This window comes from Diadema setosum, chromosome 13 (assembly GCF_964275005.1).
Source record: "Diadema setosum chromosome 13, eeDiaSeto1, whole genome shotgun sequence".
In the NCBI taxonomy this organism is placed as follows: Eukaryota; Metazoa; Echinodermata; class Echinoidea; order Diadematoida; family Diadematidae; genus Diadema; species Diadema setosum.
The window spans coordinates 17,077,378-17,095,507 of record NC_092697.1 but is presented as its reverse complement, the minus strand read 5'-3'; the positions used below and the strand labels follow the sequence as shown (position 1 = coordinate 17,095,507).

The 18,130-nt window shown below is 37.2% G+C and overlaps 1 protein-coding gene across 1 annotated transcript in view; it reads right to left on the bottom strand.

The window, feature by feature from the left end:
- Window positions 1-1,583: 1,583 nt before the first annotated feature.
- The window catches only part of LOC140237356 (uncharacterized), a 76,484-nt gene continuing 59,937 nt past the window's right edge, over window positions 1,584-18,130 (bottom strand). Inside the window, exons 14-19 of the mRNA XM_072317293.1 lie at window positions 16,775-16,940; window positions 14,876-15,132; window positions 13,931-14,128; window positions 13,258-13,336; window positions 5,863-5,968; window positions 1,584-4,414 (exon numbers count right to left, since the gene is read on the bottom strand). Coding sequence (XP_072173394.1) covers window positions 4,294-4,414; window positions 5,863-5,968; window positions 13,258-13,336; window positions 13,931-14,128; window positions 14,876-15,132; window positions 16,775-16,940 — 927 coding nt within the window. The 3' untranslated portion in view covers window positions 1,584-4,293. The remainder of the gene's footprint in view (window positions 4,415-5,862; window positions 5,969-13,257; window positions 13,337-13,930; window positions 14,129-14,875; window positions 15,133-16,774; window positions 16,941-18,130) is intronic.

Here is an 18,130-nt window from a genome sequence, read left to right as displayed (position 1 = left end):
TTAACATGCTTTCATTTGATAGAAGCAATCAGAAGAAAGAAAAATGACCATAACCATATTGCAAATATTTCACATTACTGAATTATAATGGACTCGATCATTTAGCCCCACTCACCCATATCCGTGTTCGGACATTTTCAGACTAGGTGTGCACACGCAGGTTTTGCATGTCATTTAAATTTCATTAAAATCCCACACAAAACAAATGCAGCTGTTTGCAACACTTTCATTCTTGTACACAAAGGTCCTATACAGTACCTGATATAAACATGCATGTACTAATTTCTATGGTTCCAATGAGATATCTCCTTTGTTTTGTATTATTCGACTACTGATGTAGCAAAAAACAAAATGTCTTGGCCCCAAGGATATCGTTATACTGATCGAGTTTGGGTATACACGTTATAAACATTATGTTTATTGTGCAATCTGAGATGACGTTTAAGTGACGCATCAACAAAGTACACAGGTATCGTATGGATTGTTGCAGTATGACACACAAATTTTATTTGTTTGAGCTACAAAACCACATACATTGTATCTGCATAATGAATATAACACTATGGATATAACTTTATCATAATTATGTGTTACAAAACGTATGAAAATACTTCAAGGTCAGTAAATATTTCCTTATCAATTGATTAACTTACATCGTTCCTGGGAAAGAAAAAACATGAAGGAATATACGTACATGTGTATATACATGTGTGTATATATATATATATATATATATATATATATATATATATATATACACAATTAGGTATATACACATACACTGTATATAATTTTCTTTGCTTTAGATATTCCCTCATGTACTTCCTAAGGTTGGCTGGTAAGACCCAAGAGCCATAGTAATTCCTGATTGCATTTTCCCGCCCAGTGACTTACGGAACATGTGGATAAAGGGAAGCCTGAATTCTTTAAATCTTGAAGTATACACTGGTGATTTTGTGACTATTACCTTCTGTAAATACAAAATAAATGAATGAATAAATAAACAAATAAATAAATAATCATAAAGGTGACAATGATGATAATAATAACAATTGTAATAATAACGATAATATCATTAATATATTCAGATTATAGAGATAACGAACATGTACTTGCAGATTAATGTGTGTGTTTGAATGGGAACATTTCAAAAGAAGAACCGCAACCAAACACCTCTGCTTGTGTTTACTCTACCTATACTGGATGTTGTACCAGGTTAGTACTCAACGGCAAAGGAACTTTGCCTATTTATCTGGGCAAATTGCGCTGTACACTGTATGCAAGATGGATTTGTGGTATTGGTAAGCCTCCAAAAGTTCCACCCCATCAGCTCTGTCTTTGTCTTCAGCTCTCATTCACATCTTGCCTCCAAATAATTCTATCACAGCACTAGAGGAGAACCACTTGGATGCTGATTTAAAACACTTCAGGCACATGAGGAAAATTTGACACCTCACTTGACATACCATACATAATCACAAGGATCTATCCATGTACTGTTCTGTGTAGTGCATAGTAAAAGCACTTTTGTTTGTTCCCTCGCTCCCCCCCCCCCCCCACCCCAATAAAAAAAAAAAGAGCCACCTACCATTAGAGCTATTGAGGAATGACGCAGAGATGTACATACACAAAGTACTTCGTTAGTACAAGCATACATACAAACTTAAATTTCTTTTGACATGTGAGGAATATTGCCTCAAATAACATAATGGGTGTGGACTGAAAATTCATTTCATCAGTATGTACTATAAAAACACACAAAAAAAAAAAAAAAAACCCAAGAACAAGTCTTTTTTTTTTGTATCCCTACTTACAAAGATCCCACCTTTCAGATTGTACATTTGATTTGTGAATCATAAAGAAGAGGACCCAGAAGCGCACAATTTGCAATGAAATCTACGAAGTACAAGTTATGCCTCTTTCAAACAAACAAAAAAATGCGAAATTAGGAAATCTAAGGGGAAGGGATGTAAAGACTGCAAATTTTTAAGCTCTAGTGGATTCTTTCAAAAGGGTGTCAGCATATCTTTATCATGCTACAATTGTACATACCAAAGGCACTGCAATCACAGCATATAAGCATACCATGTACTATCCCTATAACTGTGGGGGAGGCGTTACACATGAAGCCAATTGGCTCTAGACTCCAGCGTTATGGATTCCTTGCCATAAGCATTGCTGTAACTCTGGTTTTGTAGCAGGTACAGAGAAAGAGAGAAAAATGGATAACACCTTGACAAAACCAATCTGCATATACAATCTACATGTTCATTGCCATTGGAATGACTCAACAAAGAAATATTGCAAGGTTGCTCACAATGCTAATACATTGTACATGTATCTGCTATTTTGCGATAGCACATTGTCATGCTAACAGATAGATCTGTACAAACATGAGTGTGTAGAGTATTTTTCAATAGCAAAATAGAAAAGAAAATTAATTTCCATGATTACACAGTTGCTGCACTGTACAAAAACTGCAACAATGCATTGGCTGGCCATATTCGCTACTGTTGACTGTTCCTTGATACATGTACAAAAGACATAATTATGAAATACCTTTGACAGCATTTTGTGGTGACAATGTGAAATTCTTTTTCTTCATCAGCTTACAGTACAAAGCTGTTGTGCCTGTAATTGGTTTCACTTCATGAAATACAATGCATCTCATTGCTTTTTTTTTTCCGTCCTGTTCAAACAGTCACAGTAACATGCTTTAGGAATGCTTCCATGATTTGGTCACATTTAAGCCACTTTCCCTTGTATCCGAGTCCCTGATCAACAGTGACAGTTGTATAAGAATTCTGAGAACTACCACAACAGACAAATTAGACTCCATGATTTAAAGTGACTTTGGAAATTACAAAATTTGTATCATGTCCCTTGCCATTGGAACATTTGATTTACTCTTCACCGTCTTCCTTATTTCTCTCAAAAATGTTTTAAAAAGCATGATTTACTGACATGGATTGAAACAATAATTTATGGGTCACTACATATCACTGCTATTCTGGTTAAAGTCCTGCCAATATAGGTTATTTGCCACCACCTATATAAGAATAGAGTCACATTCACCTGAATAAGTCATGCAATAAGCTTTCATTGATACAAGACTTTCCCCATATATGTACAAAGCCTTCGCTCGCATAGAATTATCAGACTTGCCAAAAGAGTATCCCCTGCACTCCCAACAGCAAAGGTACGTAATTCTTTGCCCCCCTTCGCCTACCTGGGCACCATGTCATGAAAGTTGTCAGCCCTGAGATGAGGCGTTGTCATTCTCTGACAATTGCCATAGTAACAGTCAGTGACCAGAGTTTCTCAGCCGATCAAAACCATGGATTCTACTGAAATTGTTAGAGATGACAACATTCATGAAACAATGCCCTGCACATTCATGTCTCTCCTTCCATATCTTTGCAACTCTTTAAAACTGAAACAAAAATTGTTTCTCTTTTTTGTTCTTTTGCATTCCCCACTTTACTGATGTACAGATCAATATGACCTACAGAACCAAATATAACACAGCATACTTCAAGCATTCAATATTCAATTTACCACTCATAAAACTATTCAATCTGCTACTGCCATTCCCTTACTCACAGTATAGGAGTTACTCAGGTAATGCTTCTACACTCAAATTTACAAGAATACCACATGATTAACAATTTACATCAAAATAAAATACATCTGCATATGAAGCAGCTGCTGTTCAGACAAAATCAATGATTGACATTTTTCTCATACATGGTTGGGATCTGATCTCAATAGTTACATAGCAGAAAATTAATGGTCTTTTAGTTATCCTGATTTATCATGTAAGCCCACTAACAGTCACAGTTCACTGCATGATTCCAACAAATGCACCCTAGAAATAAGCAATAAAATGGAAGGTAATTGTTCTTAGCCACTACATCTCAGTTAACTAGAACAATTATGTGAATGAAGAACATCATTTGGACTTGGAAACTCAGTCTTTCATCACTGTTTTATCATTCAGTCAGTGTGATGGCAGACATTTTTGCAACTGTCAAAGAAATATCAACACTTCTGTTGATTTCTCAGGAAGCGATACACTGTAAAGTGGCATGTCATTTTCTTAAACATTAGTGTTTAGTCCTACGTATCAAGATACCTAGTACATATCAAAGCAAGTGTACATAAGCTGTGCGACAGAGAGTGCACTGAATGAATTTGCATTAGGAAAGACAACCACTACAGAAGAACCTCATCTATACTATAGGTACAATGCTGATTTTCCTCGCTGCTGGATGGAGCACTTTTCTGGAAGTTCTACTCGGCAGTGCTACTTTCTTTCTTCAGCCGCCACACGGTAGCGATGGTTTCACTGTCAGGCTCAGTAGAGGCGTAGTCCATGGAATATGCAACTGGAACCGTCTCCACACACTGAAGCCTAAATACAACACAGATAGGAAGGGCATGACATGAATAATAAGTGCCGGTGCTGACACTTCTCTCTCTTTCTCCCCTTTGACTTGGATGGATGGCTAAATTGTTTATCAAAGAGAGCAGTGATTTTTGGAATTTGAGCATTACTCAATCTAAACTGGTAACATCAATTTTTAAGACAATACTTTGAGATACTTTCAAAATATGGGCAAAGTTGTGACATTGAACATTTTCCCTTGACCTTTGACCCCATAGTCAAACTCTTTCTCTACAGAATTGTGCAGTAATGCATGTATATAACTACATGTAGTTTTACTAAGTCTTTGCATTGAATATGCTGTAATCTCTAAAGAATGGAGAAAAAGTGTATTTCAAGCATTAAATTGCAGATTTAATTTTTAGCTTTTAAACCTGACCTTGACACTTGACCCCCATAAAACGAAAATTCCTACAAGAATCACAATCTGGGAGTACATGCATATGTACCAAGCTTCAGGATATTACATGTACCTTGAGCCATTTCTGAGATATGAAGAAAGAGTGAAATTTTAGCATTTTCACTTGACCTTTGACCCAAAGGGCCAAAATTTTCACATAGAATCTTTATCCAGTAATACATGCATATACTATGTTTCAAGACAGTACCTTTAATAAGGCATTGAATACATATGGAAGAAATATTAAAATTTTGATCATTTGGCCTTGACTTCTGACCCTTGACCTTTCACCCCATTACCCACAAAGTCCAGAGAAAATCACTGCTATGCAGTACATGCATCTATGTACTATGTTTCATGAAGATACCTTGAGCCATTTCTGAGATATGGAGAAAAAAAAAGTGAAATCTTAGCATGTTCACTTACTCTTGAAACTTTCTCCAGAGAATTTTTATCAGGCAATACATGTATCCACACATAGTTTCAAGAAAATATTCGAGCATTGCATAGATATGGGGAAGCAGTGAAATTTTGAGAATTTGACCTTGACCTTTGACCTTGAGCAGGTGCACCCTGAAGTTGACAGGCACAACATCTTGCACTCGTACAAATATAAGCCAAGTTTCATTAAGTTACCTGAAATGGTTTTTAACACTGCCCACAAAATTTATTACAGACCACAGACAACCCCAAAACATTATGGCCCAAGATTCACAAAGGTGATACAATTGAAACCTTGGCTTAAATCATGGACAAATTGTATAGAGCGCCAAGTGTCGCATGGCCTATTTCATTATGAAATCAGTCATTTCGTCAAAGAAATGTTGTCATTTCGTAACGAAATGATTGATTTCATAACAAAATAGGCCATGCAACACTTGGCGCTCCATACAAATTGTCCGTGGTTTAAACCATGGTTTCAATTGTACTACCTTCGCGAATTCAGGCCTATGTCTCCGGTGACACTTTGTGGGGGAGGCATGAAAACTAAAACAAAGTGGGGACACTAACTCACTTATTCCCAATCATTGGCTGCAGCTTCTCTTTCGTCCAGCCATTGCGTCCGGAAATCACCACAATCCCATTGGGCTTGATGATGTCCCAGAGTCTGACTAGCCAGGCTGTACCAACCAACAATGGGGACACACTTCCATCAATACATTTGTAATGAAAATAAGATGCCAAATATCTAATTCTAGCCACCTCCAGAAAGAGACAGAAATAACAGGTCAGCAAAGCAAGAAATGACCTGTACTGCAAGGCATTTGCAATTTTTTATGAGGGGAAGACTTCTTGATGTCTTATACTACCTATGAAAAGGAGATGATAAAATAGTTCACCTCTCATGGAGTGGGACATACACTTGACAGCAGAATGGAATATTTTGACTTTGATGATTTCTGTTACCGTGAAAAAAGCAGGAAGAGTGTGATACTCTTGACATTATAGTAGACTGATCAGCACAATATCACTTGGAAATGAATAAAAAAACAAACAAACAAACAAACTAATAACAGACAAATCCTAGAAATCATTCCAAATCATACAATTACAATAATATATCCAATGCTTCTGTAGATGTAAAATGAGAAAGAAGGGATGAGTAGTTCAGTCCAAACCAAAATGTTCAAAAATGGATAATCCATTCTTGAACTTTATGAAGTGTCATTTCTTGCTTTGCTGGCTGGTGTCAGCTACATCTACTAGAAACTAGAGGGACAGCTTAACGGTGTCTGTGACTACTCCATGCCCGGACAGCCAGAACATTCTTTTTTCTTCCTTGCATATTCTGAAAAATGAACAAACTCAAGACCATCACTCTACAAAAAGAATTTGGCATAGTCCTGCTGAAAAGAAAAGGCATAACAACAAATCATACTGAATGACATGAAAGCAAAGACTAAAGAATAAACAGAAAAAAAAAATAAAACAGGAAAACATATTCTGTTGACTTGACTTACATAATTGATTGGTAATGAAGTCCAATTCTTTGCTAGAATAAAGTCTCCATTCATCAATCATTTGATTTCTAAACATAACATTGAAACATTGCAACAATCTTAATTCAAAATGGAAAGCAAGAAATGTTCTTACCATGACATAGGTCCAGTTTGATGTGAGATCATATTTTAGTCGAAATTGCTTACGTATTAGATCAATGTTTAGTTTATAGTTTATATTCTGTGCATTATTTTAGCATAATTACATAGCTTTCTTCTGTTCCATCAAAGGACTGAGGAAATATGCAACTGGAATACATGCCAAAAAAATTGTCAGCACACAACAGAAGGCTTTAAAGCAATAATAACAAAATAATAGTAATAACAATTACCACAGTAAAATTATGAATATGCTTCTACAAATGATAACAGTAAATGTACAACCTCTATTAAGTGTAGACTGTGTGTTTTATATCTATTCATTTTTTTTTTTTAAATTGCTACTTGTGATGTTTGCAAAGTGAGCAAAGCCTCTTTGTTTGAGCATGTGTTTGATTCACATCATGTTTGTAGCAAGTTGGCTCATTTGAAGTGTGAGTAGACGAAAGTTTCATGCATTTCAAAAAGACTGGTAGGTAATCAAACAAAATCACTGTAAAGCTGTTCATTAAGATTAATCTTGGTAAAACGGAGAAATTACAAATTACTGTACGATATTTCTTGCATTACTTGCCAAAATACTAACAGCATGCAGTGCACAAATTCTCTGGCATGGTTCAAGTTGCATTTGCACAGAATGGAAAATATTTGCAGCCTGGTAAGTGATGTTCTGGTCATAAAAAATAGATAAATAACTAAATAAAATAAAATGAAATAAATAAATAACTGAAAAGATACATGAATAAATAAGCAAATAAATGAATTAATTAATAAATATATAAATTGTTTACTTCTTCCTGCACTGGGAGATTCCTGCAAAAATGTCAAATATTCTCATGACTAAATTTTGCAACAAGGCTTATTGCAAGACTTATTCACATGGGTCAAATTTTCCAATTCAATCAAAATCTGAAGACCATCATAGTTAGACAAGGCAAGACATGCACTTTTTAGAAGTCCTCTGTACTGCACACTGCTTTATTAAAGCTGACTCTAAACTTGGAACCATGTACAATACAGTGTGCAGGTGGCTGCCAAAAACTTCGCAGGCAAGTTGTTTTTTTTTCTTATCAAGTGGTACAAACTAAATATTTCTTTTATCCTCTGTCTCACTACACTTTGTTGGTTAGTCATAAGTACTGACAACCAAAAATTTCTTTGTGCCATGGCGAGGCCAGTCCCTTGTTGTATTACAACAAATTAAAGCATTCTAATTTGACATTATTTTGTGACAGGCCATGCATGGAGCAGAAATTAAATTCTATCCAGGGTACAATTTAATCTTTGTTCCAGTACTTCCCCCCCCCCCCCCAATCCCCTGCATGAAACACTATCCAGGCTGCAAATTGGTTTTATCATCATAATCTACTTTTATTTTTAGATCTATTTTAGTGGGGATGTTTAGACTTGCAGGGATGTTTGGAATCCACTGAGCAGTCACAGTGCATGTGGCCAGCGATGAAGCGAGCTTGAGCGGTCCCCATGTCAAAGGTCACGAGATGATGGGAGACCAGCAGTGATGTTGATGCTTTCACAAAGACTGGCTGTCTAACCATTATTCTAAAATTATCTCCCTAAATGAGCATACCAATACATTGCCATTTTTTTATATTTTCTTTATGTTTGCTTTCAAATACACATGCATACGAGTCCTTAAATAATACGGCTGTATATTCAAATTTCACTTCAAGTTCATCTGAAGCTGCTGTTCAAGACAACCCCTTGAAATTGCATGAAAATTGTCCATGTCTTTCTCACTCCAGCCAAAACTGAACAAACAAACATTAAACTGCAAAAATCACCTGTTATGAAAATCTCATTACAATATAATATATGAAAAGCACAACACCTCAACAGTACCAGTAAAAAGGAAGAATGATGAGATTTGACATTGAATGCCATCTTACAGCTTGCAAAGCTAACGTCTAACTCATGCTTGCAGACCTTGACAAATTCTTCCTCAGTTTTTCTGACTTTTTACGGCATTTTCAAATGGAGTCAAAATGACTGATATAATCTCTGCATGAAGTTCTCTCATAAATTTGGCATTATACTGAATAATGATCTAGACGCTGTCATACAATTGCAGAGACTCCAACTCTCCCGCTTTCGACGGGAGATCTCCCGCCGAAAGCCCATTTTTGCAGAATCTCCCGTTCTCCCGCTTGAGATTAAATTCCTCCCGCTTGAAATGATTTCTTACTTAATTTCATTGCGTGTTGAAAAATAAGCCTTAGATAGCACGAGAGAGCATCAAGAACCCCAGACCACAAGGAACTTAGTGCTCTTCGCGCACATCAAGTTGGAGTCTCCCGTTTGCTAGGGGTTTCAGGCGGGAGAATCTCCCGATCAGAAGGTGCTTAGGGTTGGAGTCTCTGCAATTGCCACTAACAAACCTCTCAAAAAAAAAAATATGTTTAACGTACAATTAAAAGCTGCCACCCTTCCCATCATTTTTGCACCAAAAACTGATATCCACATCAAATCTTATCATGAAAGTTCATTCTCAAACTTCTAAAAACCTAAAATAAACAAAAGATTGTTAAAAACCACATCAATTCCCCACGGTTTAAGGGATTTTATCCCTAAGAAAGACACTTATCTTCATCCCCTAGTCGTTTGGAGGGGGCTTAATGCTTTCAATTCCATGGATGCAAGCTTTCAAGCATGCATTGTTTCTCTAGCGGAAATGGAAAAATGTATGAGAACACAAATTCAAAAAACTTTGTGCACTACATCCTTTCCTTTCACATTCACACTTGGTTCTCCAGGTGTATGACAGTGACATCATCCCAGGAAAATGCAATTCCGTGGTCAGAACAGATGAATTCAGTGAACACATTTTGGAGTTTGATAGAAAATAACCATACACCCTCTGTGAAAGTATCCAAGCCGCCCCCCACCATCTCAATTGCTTCGCACGGGGATAGAATGAAGTTTAGGGGCATTCTACCAGGTTCCTTCCATACGATAACACACAATTCTTTTTTTGTTTGTTTTAGACTTGCAGGGTTGATCATTGACTGCAAATTGTGGGCTATACATACATTTAGACCTGTAAAGCAGAAGAAAAACCAAAAGGGGGAAAACACAACCTTTGTTAAAATATAGTGAGAAAGTCTGACAGATAAGATAGAGAGAAAACACACACCAAAAAAATATTTCAGTCATATTAACAAAGCAAATGATCATCCACAACATGTATTACCATAAAATACATGGAATAATCACATACATCATGTAAATACATATGCATTACATATAAAAAGGAGAAAAAAAAAAAACAATTATGAAAAATGTTTCCTGGACACCAGGTGTTGTAACATGTAAATGATTAAAATATTGCTGAATCAATGATTTTTTTCTGAATAGCAGCAATGGTTGATGGATGCAGTGATTTAGGGACCTCATCACATAATTGATGTAAGGATTGAAATGGAAAAATATTCCCAAAACAAGTAATGTCAAATGATACCAGAGCCTAATTAATGCCAGTTCACCAACAAGCATTTACTGGTTTTTGTATGGTGATGCAAAAATCAAGTTTATTCTCTGCCATTTATATACAGCCAAATATTAATACAGCTACAGGCTTAGCAATTTACATATCAGTACTGCGCATGCCTAACCAATGAATCAAGCATGATATCTAGTTAAGTGTGGCCAGTGGCATCATAAGACCTTTTTTTTTTTTAAGAAGATAATTATTCTATTTTCACATGCTGTTCACACATACTGAGGCAAATTATTCCCAAGGGTTTCCAAAACAAGGCAGACTTACACAATGATGCAGATCACATCAGGGTTTTTTTTTGTTTGTTTTTGTTTGTTTGTTTCTTTTGGGGGGGGGTATGCCTATTATTGCATTTTTTTTTTTAACTGTTAACTTCAGGTACGTGTGATCATCAGTACAGGTTACCCCTTATGATTTTTTTGGGTTGTTGTTGTTGTTCAGTTGTTCAATTTTCCAGTAGGCCTAAAAATATGCACTTGGTATCATCCGACTGGGGGTTTCAGACTCATCTACAAGACTGCTATTCTCTACGTCAATATATATTCAAAGTTTGGAAATGTGAAAGGCAGTATGCATTGTGTTTTAACAGTGCATGTAGACCCATTTTTTTTTTTTCTCCTTCATGATGACAATGTTTGAATGCCATCCATTACTTCCTTTACACTGGTTTTCATGGAGTTATCAAACTGCCCTTTCTGTTCCACTAGCACTAAGATATGACTGGGTACAATTGAACAGGCCCTGAACTTCACAGTCCCTTTACTTAACCCTAATCCGAGGCCCCCCTCCCTCCCCTTGACGTTCCGTGCAATATATCGCTATCACGAAAAGCTATCGCCGCAACATTTCATGACTTTTTTCTTTCGAGTCTCCCGCATCTTTTGACACCAAATTTGCGATGCCCGGGCACGCGGTTTCCGAAGCTATGCATAAATACGTATGTGCACGTCAGACCAAAAATTGCTCAAAAATGTGAATTTGTGTACAATTTCAATGCAAACTGTGCTTACAGGCAAATTTCATAAAAGCATGATTATTTTGGGGTTTTATTGATTAAAATCAATTAATAACATATTTTCTTGTTCGGAACAATGTCGTGGACAAATTTCATCGAAAATACAATGAAAACATAAAGTCGAAAAACAAGGAAATACATAAGAGATTCAAAAACAATAAAATTTTTCTGATGGCACAATTTTTTTTTCTCATACATTTGCTAAGGACACTAGAAAGAATATTTACAAAAAAATGTGCCTGTTTTGAGTTTTATTTAGTGATTTATACCAAATTGTCTGATTTCATGCATTATCATGCATAATTTAGCATAATTCAGCATAAATGATAATTTTTTTTTAATTAACTTCATGTTACTTTAGATTACGTCATAGGCAATGTGTGTGCCAATTTTCATTGCAACTGAACTACTGGCAGAATACAAAAAAAAAATATATATATATATTTGTAACATATGTTGTACTCAAGATCCCAAAACATAGCTCAGTAAATTTCTTGATAATTATTTCTTCAAACTATTAAAAGAGTTTGTTTAAAATCCAGCATAACAAATTCAGTGTGTACTACAGATGTTAAACACATGTTTATGAAAAGTGGCACATATGTGAAAAAGTGAACTGAACTTAGCAAGTAACTGCTTCTCATGAGGATGAAGTTAGGTTTTCAGTGCTTCAAAATCAACAAAACAAATTGCATCCTATCAGCCACGTCTGTTTCCTTGAGCATATTTTGGTTCTGTCCGTGCAAACAGCTTCGGAATCTTTTCAGAGCTATCCAGTCATTTGGTGGACTGCAACATTTTTCACCACTGGTTTACAATGTACCTCTCCAGGCACAATTTCAAATACTACTGAAGATTTACACAAAATAGTTTCCATGAATGCTATTGATGGCACTAAATAGGGGAACAACAATACTGAGGCAGTAAGCTTGTGAAAAAGACAATACTTCTCTGAATCTTGTTAAAATTCAATCCACCACATATCAAATTTCAAAAGATTGAGCCAGTGTTTTCTTCCATGAGTTTTAATATTGGATCAGGATTAGGGTTAGGGTCAGGTGAAGGGTCCGGGGCAATTGATCAGGGGGAAGTTGTCTTAAAACCTTTAATACATGACAGGTGGGAGAATCCTTAGAAATGATGAGAAGTTAGTGCTCATTGTGAGTGGGTTTGAGTGTGGGACAGACTGCAATAAATTGATCTCAAATGAAAGATAGACACATCACATTATAGACCATGGAAGTTTTGATGAACATCCGAGAAGAATGAAGTCAGTAACGTGAAAATCATTTGCGCCTTTCAACATAGAGGAGAAGACATATAGACAGGATGTGGCATATCAAGTTCATGGAATACATTGTCGATGGGGTTATCAAGGTTGCTATGAGAGAGTTTGAGAACATTAAAGGTCCATTAGAGTCATAAGCTATAATTATTCTCCTGGTCCAGTTTGTCAATATTTACAATTCCAGATGTGCAACCATCAGGGGCCACAAATCCACAAATGGAACACAATGAAGGACCTTATACTACAAATGTCATAACCAATCCAGGCAGTTTATAGTCAGTCTTTAGCCATTTCTATCCCAAGTCACAAGGGCACCATAGCCCCTGATCTTCTTTTTTTTTTTCCTTACCATCCTCAGAATTGTCTCATTTCTGCTCACATTAGATGGATAAGCCACATTCCTCTCTTTATGTCTCTTTGCAGCAAAGAGACACACGCAGTCTTCTAACTATGCATGGAAACGGGAAGGATTTGAATTCCCTTCACTCTCCTACCTTTCTTGTTGCTCACTCTGTCCAAACAATGATGAAGCACCATGTCAAATCCACTCAGCTCGTTTGGAACCCAGGTGAACTTGAGAGATTTATGAGCAAAGGAAAAAGGTGCTTACATGTTGGAGGAGACAATTAATTGACAACATGCAAGATTGAGTGGCAAGAAAACTTCTTGGATTGCAATGTCACATGAATTTGCATCTTGACACGTTGAGGACGGTCTGATTTTGCTACAGCACGCATTTCCCATAGACACCTGCTCGAGTATACTCGGGACTCGTCCTCAGCGGGTTAAAAAGTTAACTTGAAATCCTGTGCAAGAGGATCACTGGCATCTAAATGCAATTGGAGGGCTTGTGCTCAAACCATGGACGACTTGATTAAAGGATTCCTTAAAATATTAAAAACATATCTACACTGTATTAACCAGGTAATTATTTTCAGCATTCCCTTCAAACCAAAGGCACACACCTTCACAGGGCCACCTTCCTTTCCTGCATCTTCTGCATTATACTTCCTGACAATACTACATGCTACCATCACACTAAACAAATAACAATGTACATATTATGTACTTTTTGTCATATGCTCAAAACAACAATCTAAATCACATCCAAATTTCACAAGATTAGGGAAAAAAAGCAAAAGACAACAACAACAGTACTTGACCCACTTGCTTTAGAGTGATCTTTGACCCCTCAGTGCCCTTTGGGAGGTTGGCCAAGGTGGCGCAGCCTTGATGTCCATTCGTCTTCGCCTGCTTGGGCTGCCCCTTGCAGCCATCCTTGGGGCAGGAGAAGAGGTACTGCTTTTTGGCCAGGATCTCTTCAGCCACCTTCACAAACATCCCGCAGAAGTCGGATCCGATCACCTTGCGGAAGTAAATTATTCAGAGAACGTCCATTGATTTCTAAGAGCGCACTAGCTCACGAACGCTCCCTCTGTATTGGATCAGAACTATGGCTCTTGTACTGATAGACTAGGACTTGTCAAACCAATCCTTACAAGCTTCACAGAACAGCACAGACTCAAAGCTAAAGTCACATCTTTCAAGGACAGTCCAAACTTACTCCTTTCCTTTGAGCAGTGCAGTGCAGTGCTCATTTGTTGCATAATTGAGAACAAAGTGATTTTGCTACCAAAACTACAAATTGAGCAATGGAATCGCATGATAATTTGTAATCTTGATTTGGAAAGAGAAAATAAGTCCCTCTCTCTCACCAAATTGTCTATTTTAAATTTGCATGCCAAACAAATTGTCTGACTAACCTATAATATAGTTCACTGCATATATGAAAGAAAATGTACTACTGTAAAACACAATATTCATGCATGATTGATTCTTCTCACTGAGCGGCTAAAAAACATATTAGCGTGTCCATGAATTTGCAGTGCGCAATCGTCAACCAATTCAAAATACGCACAGAAAATTGTGAAGATATTTTCACGGGTTTCAGAATTTGTGCTACCCAAAAGTAGTGTGAAATATGCAAGAAATTAATGTACCACAAAAATTTCCACATTAACAGTAATAATTTACAAAGGTCTCATATTCTTACTTGTGAGAACATACATTGTACATCTAAAAGGGTCAATCCAACCCAAAACCAGCACTCACTGAATTGCAGTGTTTGGAAAGTTCAAAGGTCGACCTTCCACACCCACATCCCATGTCCAGGACGTTGTCGAGCTTGGCCCCGTATTTGGTGGCCATGGTGATGGCAGTCTCGCTGAGAGCCTTGGAGAGACTGTACTGGTCGATGCAGTACTCGTCAAAGAGGTGGTTTTCAACGTTTGACCGAGTGTCCTGGAGGAACTGCACATTGGTTGTCAGGTGCTGCTTTTGAAAGACGTCTTTGATGGGCAGGACATTCTCTACACATAGAAAACAGTCAGGTCGAGGTGTATGATGAGATCAGATATCGTTAAAGCTGCTATTTTAGCAGACAGATATTTTCACAAATGATGAGGTCACAGACGTCTTTGCAAGATACTGTTTTCACGATTTTGACACTGAGACTATTGCAAGTGCACTAATGCCTCCTGTCCATTCGTGATATTTTCATCTGCTGACAAATTTGCGGTCCAACAGTGATTCACAAAATTTGCAAAAAATAACAGGTTTTACAGTAGTCTGCCTTCTATAATGCAAATGCACTTGTGCCAGCATTTCCTACAAACACTGTGAGTGAGCTGTCCTCAGGTCAATGTATCTCTAAATGGTGAAGTGAAATGAATCAACACATTGGAGTATTCCCTTGCACTACCATATTTGTATTTGTCACATGTAACTTTACCAAAAGGAGAACTTCAACATATTTTACAGGGCAGAGTTACATTGTATTGTGTACATAAGGAAGAGGTGTGGAAATATAGTTAGAAATTCTGTAATAAATATTGAAAGGTTTCTCAAAAGGTTTAAATGTGGATACAGTGACTGCAGGATTAGTGAAAGATACAAGTAAATATTGCAGCATTTACTAAATCCATGTTACATATCGTCGCTGGGGTGACAAGACCTTGTATCTGCAAATTTGGTGAAAATGACTTTTTTGGATTAACCCTAAAAAGACTGGGCTATTTTGGTAGCTCGAAAGACTGGGGGGGGGGCCTAAAGGGCCCCCCCTTAAGATCTCGGCCGTGGATCGTGCGATCGCCGCGGAAATTTGCACAATGGTAGTGTGCGATGTAATCTACAAGATCGTAAATTTAAATTTTACAAAATAGTCTTCTTTTATTTTATTTTGATTAATTATGCTAATTCATGCGAGAAATCAGACTCTTTGATCTAAATCAGTAAATAAAGCTCCAAAAGTGCTCATTTTTGGTCTAATTATTCTTTGAGGCATTTTTAGCAAATGTACTTGAAAAAAAATTCGGTATCAAAATTAATTTCTTATTTATTTTATTGTTTTATGAATTTCTTATGTATTTCCTTGTTTTTTCGACCTTTTGTTTTTGTTGTTTTTTTTAACAAAATTTGTGGTAGACACTTTTTGAAGCGTAATACTCCTAAAACAAATTAATTTTAGCCATTGAGATTAAAAATATGCATATTTATAAGAACCATGTGAAAAAACTCAATTTGCATTGACTTTGTACACAAAATCACATTTTTGAGCCATTTTCGGCCTCACGTGCTGTACAAAAAGTTATGTAACTTCAGAACCATACCCCCGGGCGTCACGAATTTGGTGTCAAAATGTGCGGGAAACTCGTAAGAAAAAAGTCATAGAGCATCGCGGTGAGAGCATTGCGTGTTGCAGAGTAACCGCGCGAAATGTCTTTTTAGGGTTAATGGTCAAATAATGGGTTAAGTGATGTCCTGTCCAAATCCCAACTGTCTTACTCCAAAAATGAAGCCACCACAGCATGTCAGAGGAAAGGCTATCCCATTCGCCACAGTCCTTTGGCCGCCATGTTTTTTGGCTCTCCTGAACATTTGACATTTTGTAGATACGAGGTCTTGTCGCCCCAGCGACGATATATTTTGGGAAAATTGTCCATTTGAATGTACCATTCTCCTCCCCCTTCCAGATGCTGTGGATCATACGGACGCACAAGTCTCCCCCTGGTGCCAGGGATCTTGCCAGGCGGAAGCCGGCGTGCTGGAAGAAGTGTCTGCGGAAGCCGTAGCGGGCAAACCTCGAGGCCTCCACACCTGTTGATATCCAGGAACCTCCCTGTGAGGAGGCAAACAAATGTTTACATCAAACAAATCTAATATCGTTATGCATGGAATATTACGAAGACTATATGAAGGCCAGCACACATGCACAGGCAAAAAGCAAATACATGTACATACAAACATATTTAAGTCCTACAAAGTAAAAAAGAAAAGTACAATCTTGATTGCTTCTCTTTTGCTGTATAATCAACAGGCAAACTAGCATACACACCGATGATTTGAGTTCCTCTCAGCCTAAAAGAAGCTAGCCACACATTACAAAAGCCTTCTGATAAGCCAAAAAGAAATATGATTGTCTGCCTCCTTCAACAGGCTGAAGATTCTTGCAGACTGTGTTATTTACATTATAATAATGTTTATTTACAGATATTTACAAGCGCATAACAAATATGAAGAACAAAGACTAGTCACTGTGATCAACCATTAGTCGGTTACGGCATGCTCCCACAGATGGCGCTGCAACAATTTTTGAGGACACAGAATTCCAGCTCCTTACTGTTCTCAGAAAGAACGAATGGTGATATGGAGCTCTTGAGTATGGTACAGCGTATCTGATAATAGGAATGTGGTTGGGTGGCCTTCGTCAATGAGTAACCTGTTTGATACTATAGTCCTGTGCTGAAAGGATGAGTGAGATTATACTTATTATTCTTTTCTATAAACAGTGCAGATCAGTGACTACAATGTCCACTGACAGTTATGAAGGGAAAAAAAAAAAGAGATTTACATTTGCTTCTAGGATCATGCCCTGTATTTCTTTTTGACAATCTAGTCATATTATATTCTACACATTAAAAAAAAAAAGCAATCAGGCTCAAATTTAGCTCTGGTATGATTCAAATAGCACCAGCGCGGATCTCTCTGCCACCAGGCATTCAGCCAACATAGGGAGGACTGGGATTTAGGTTTCTGTAAAGATTCACCAGACGGCCTCATTGGTTTTGCTACCACAGCAGTCAAGCCACATAGCGAGCAGGGGCGCCAGCTTTTATAAGCCTGAATTCACGAAGGTGGTACAATTGAAAATATGGTTTAAACCATGGACAATTTGCATGGAGTGCCAAGTGTCACATGGCCTATTTCGTTATGAAATGTTATCATTTTGTTACGAAATAATCACTTCATCGATGAAATGACTGATTTTGTAACGAAATAGGCCATGCGACACTTGGCACTCAATGCAAA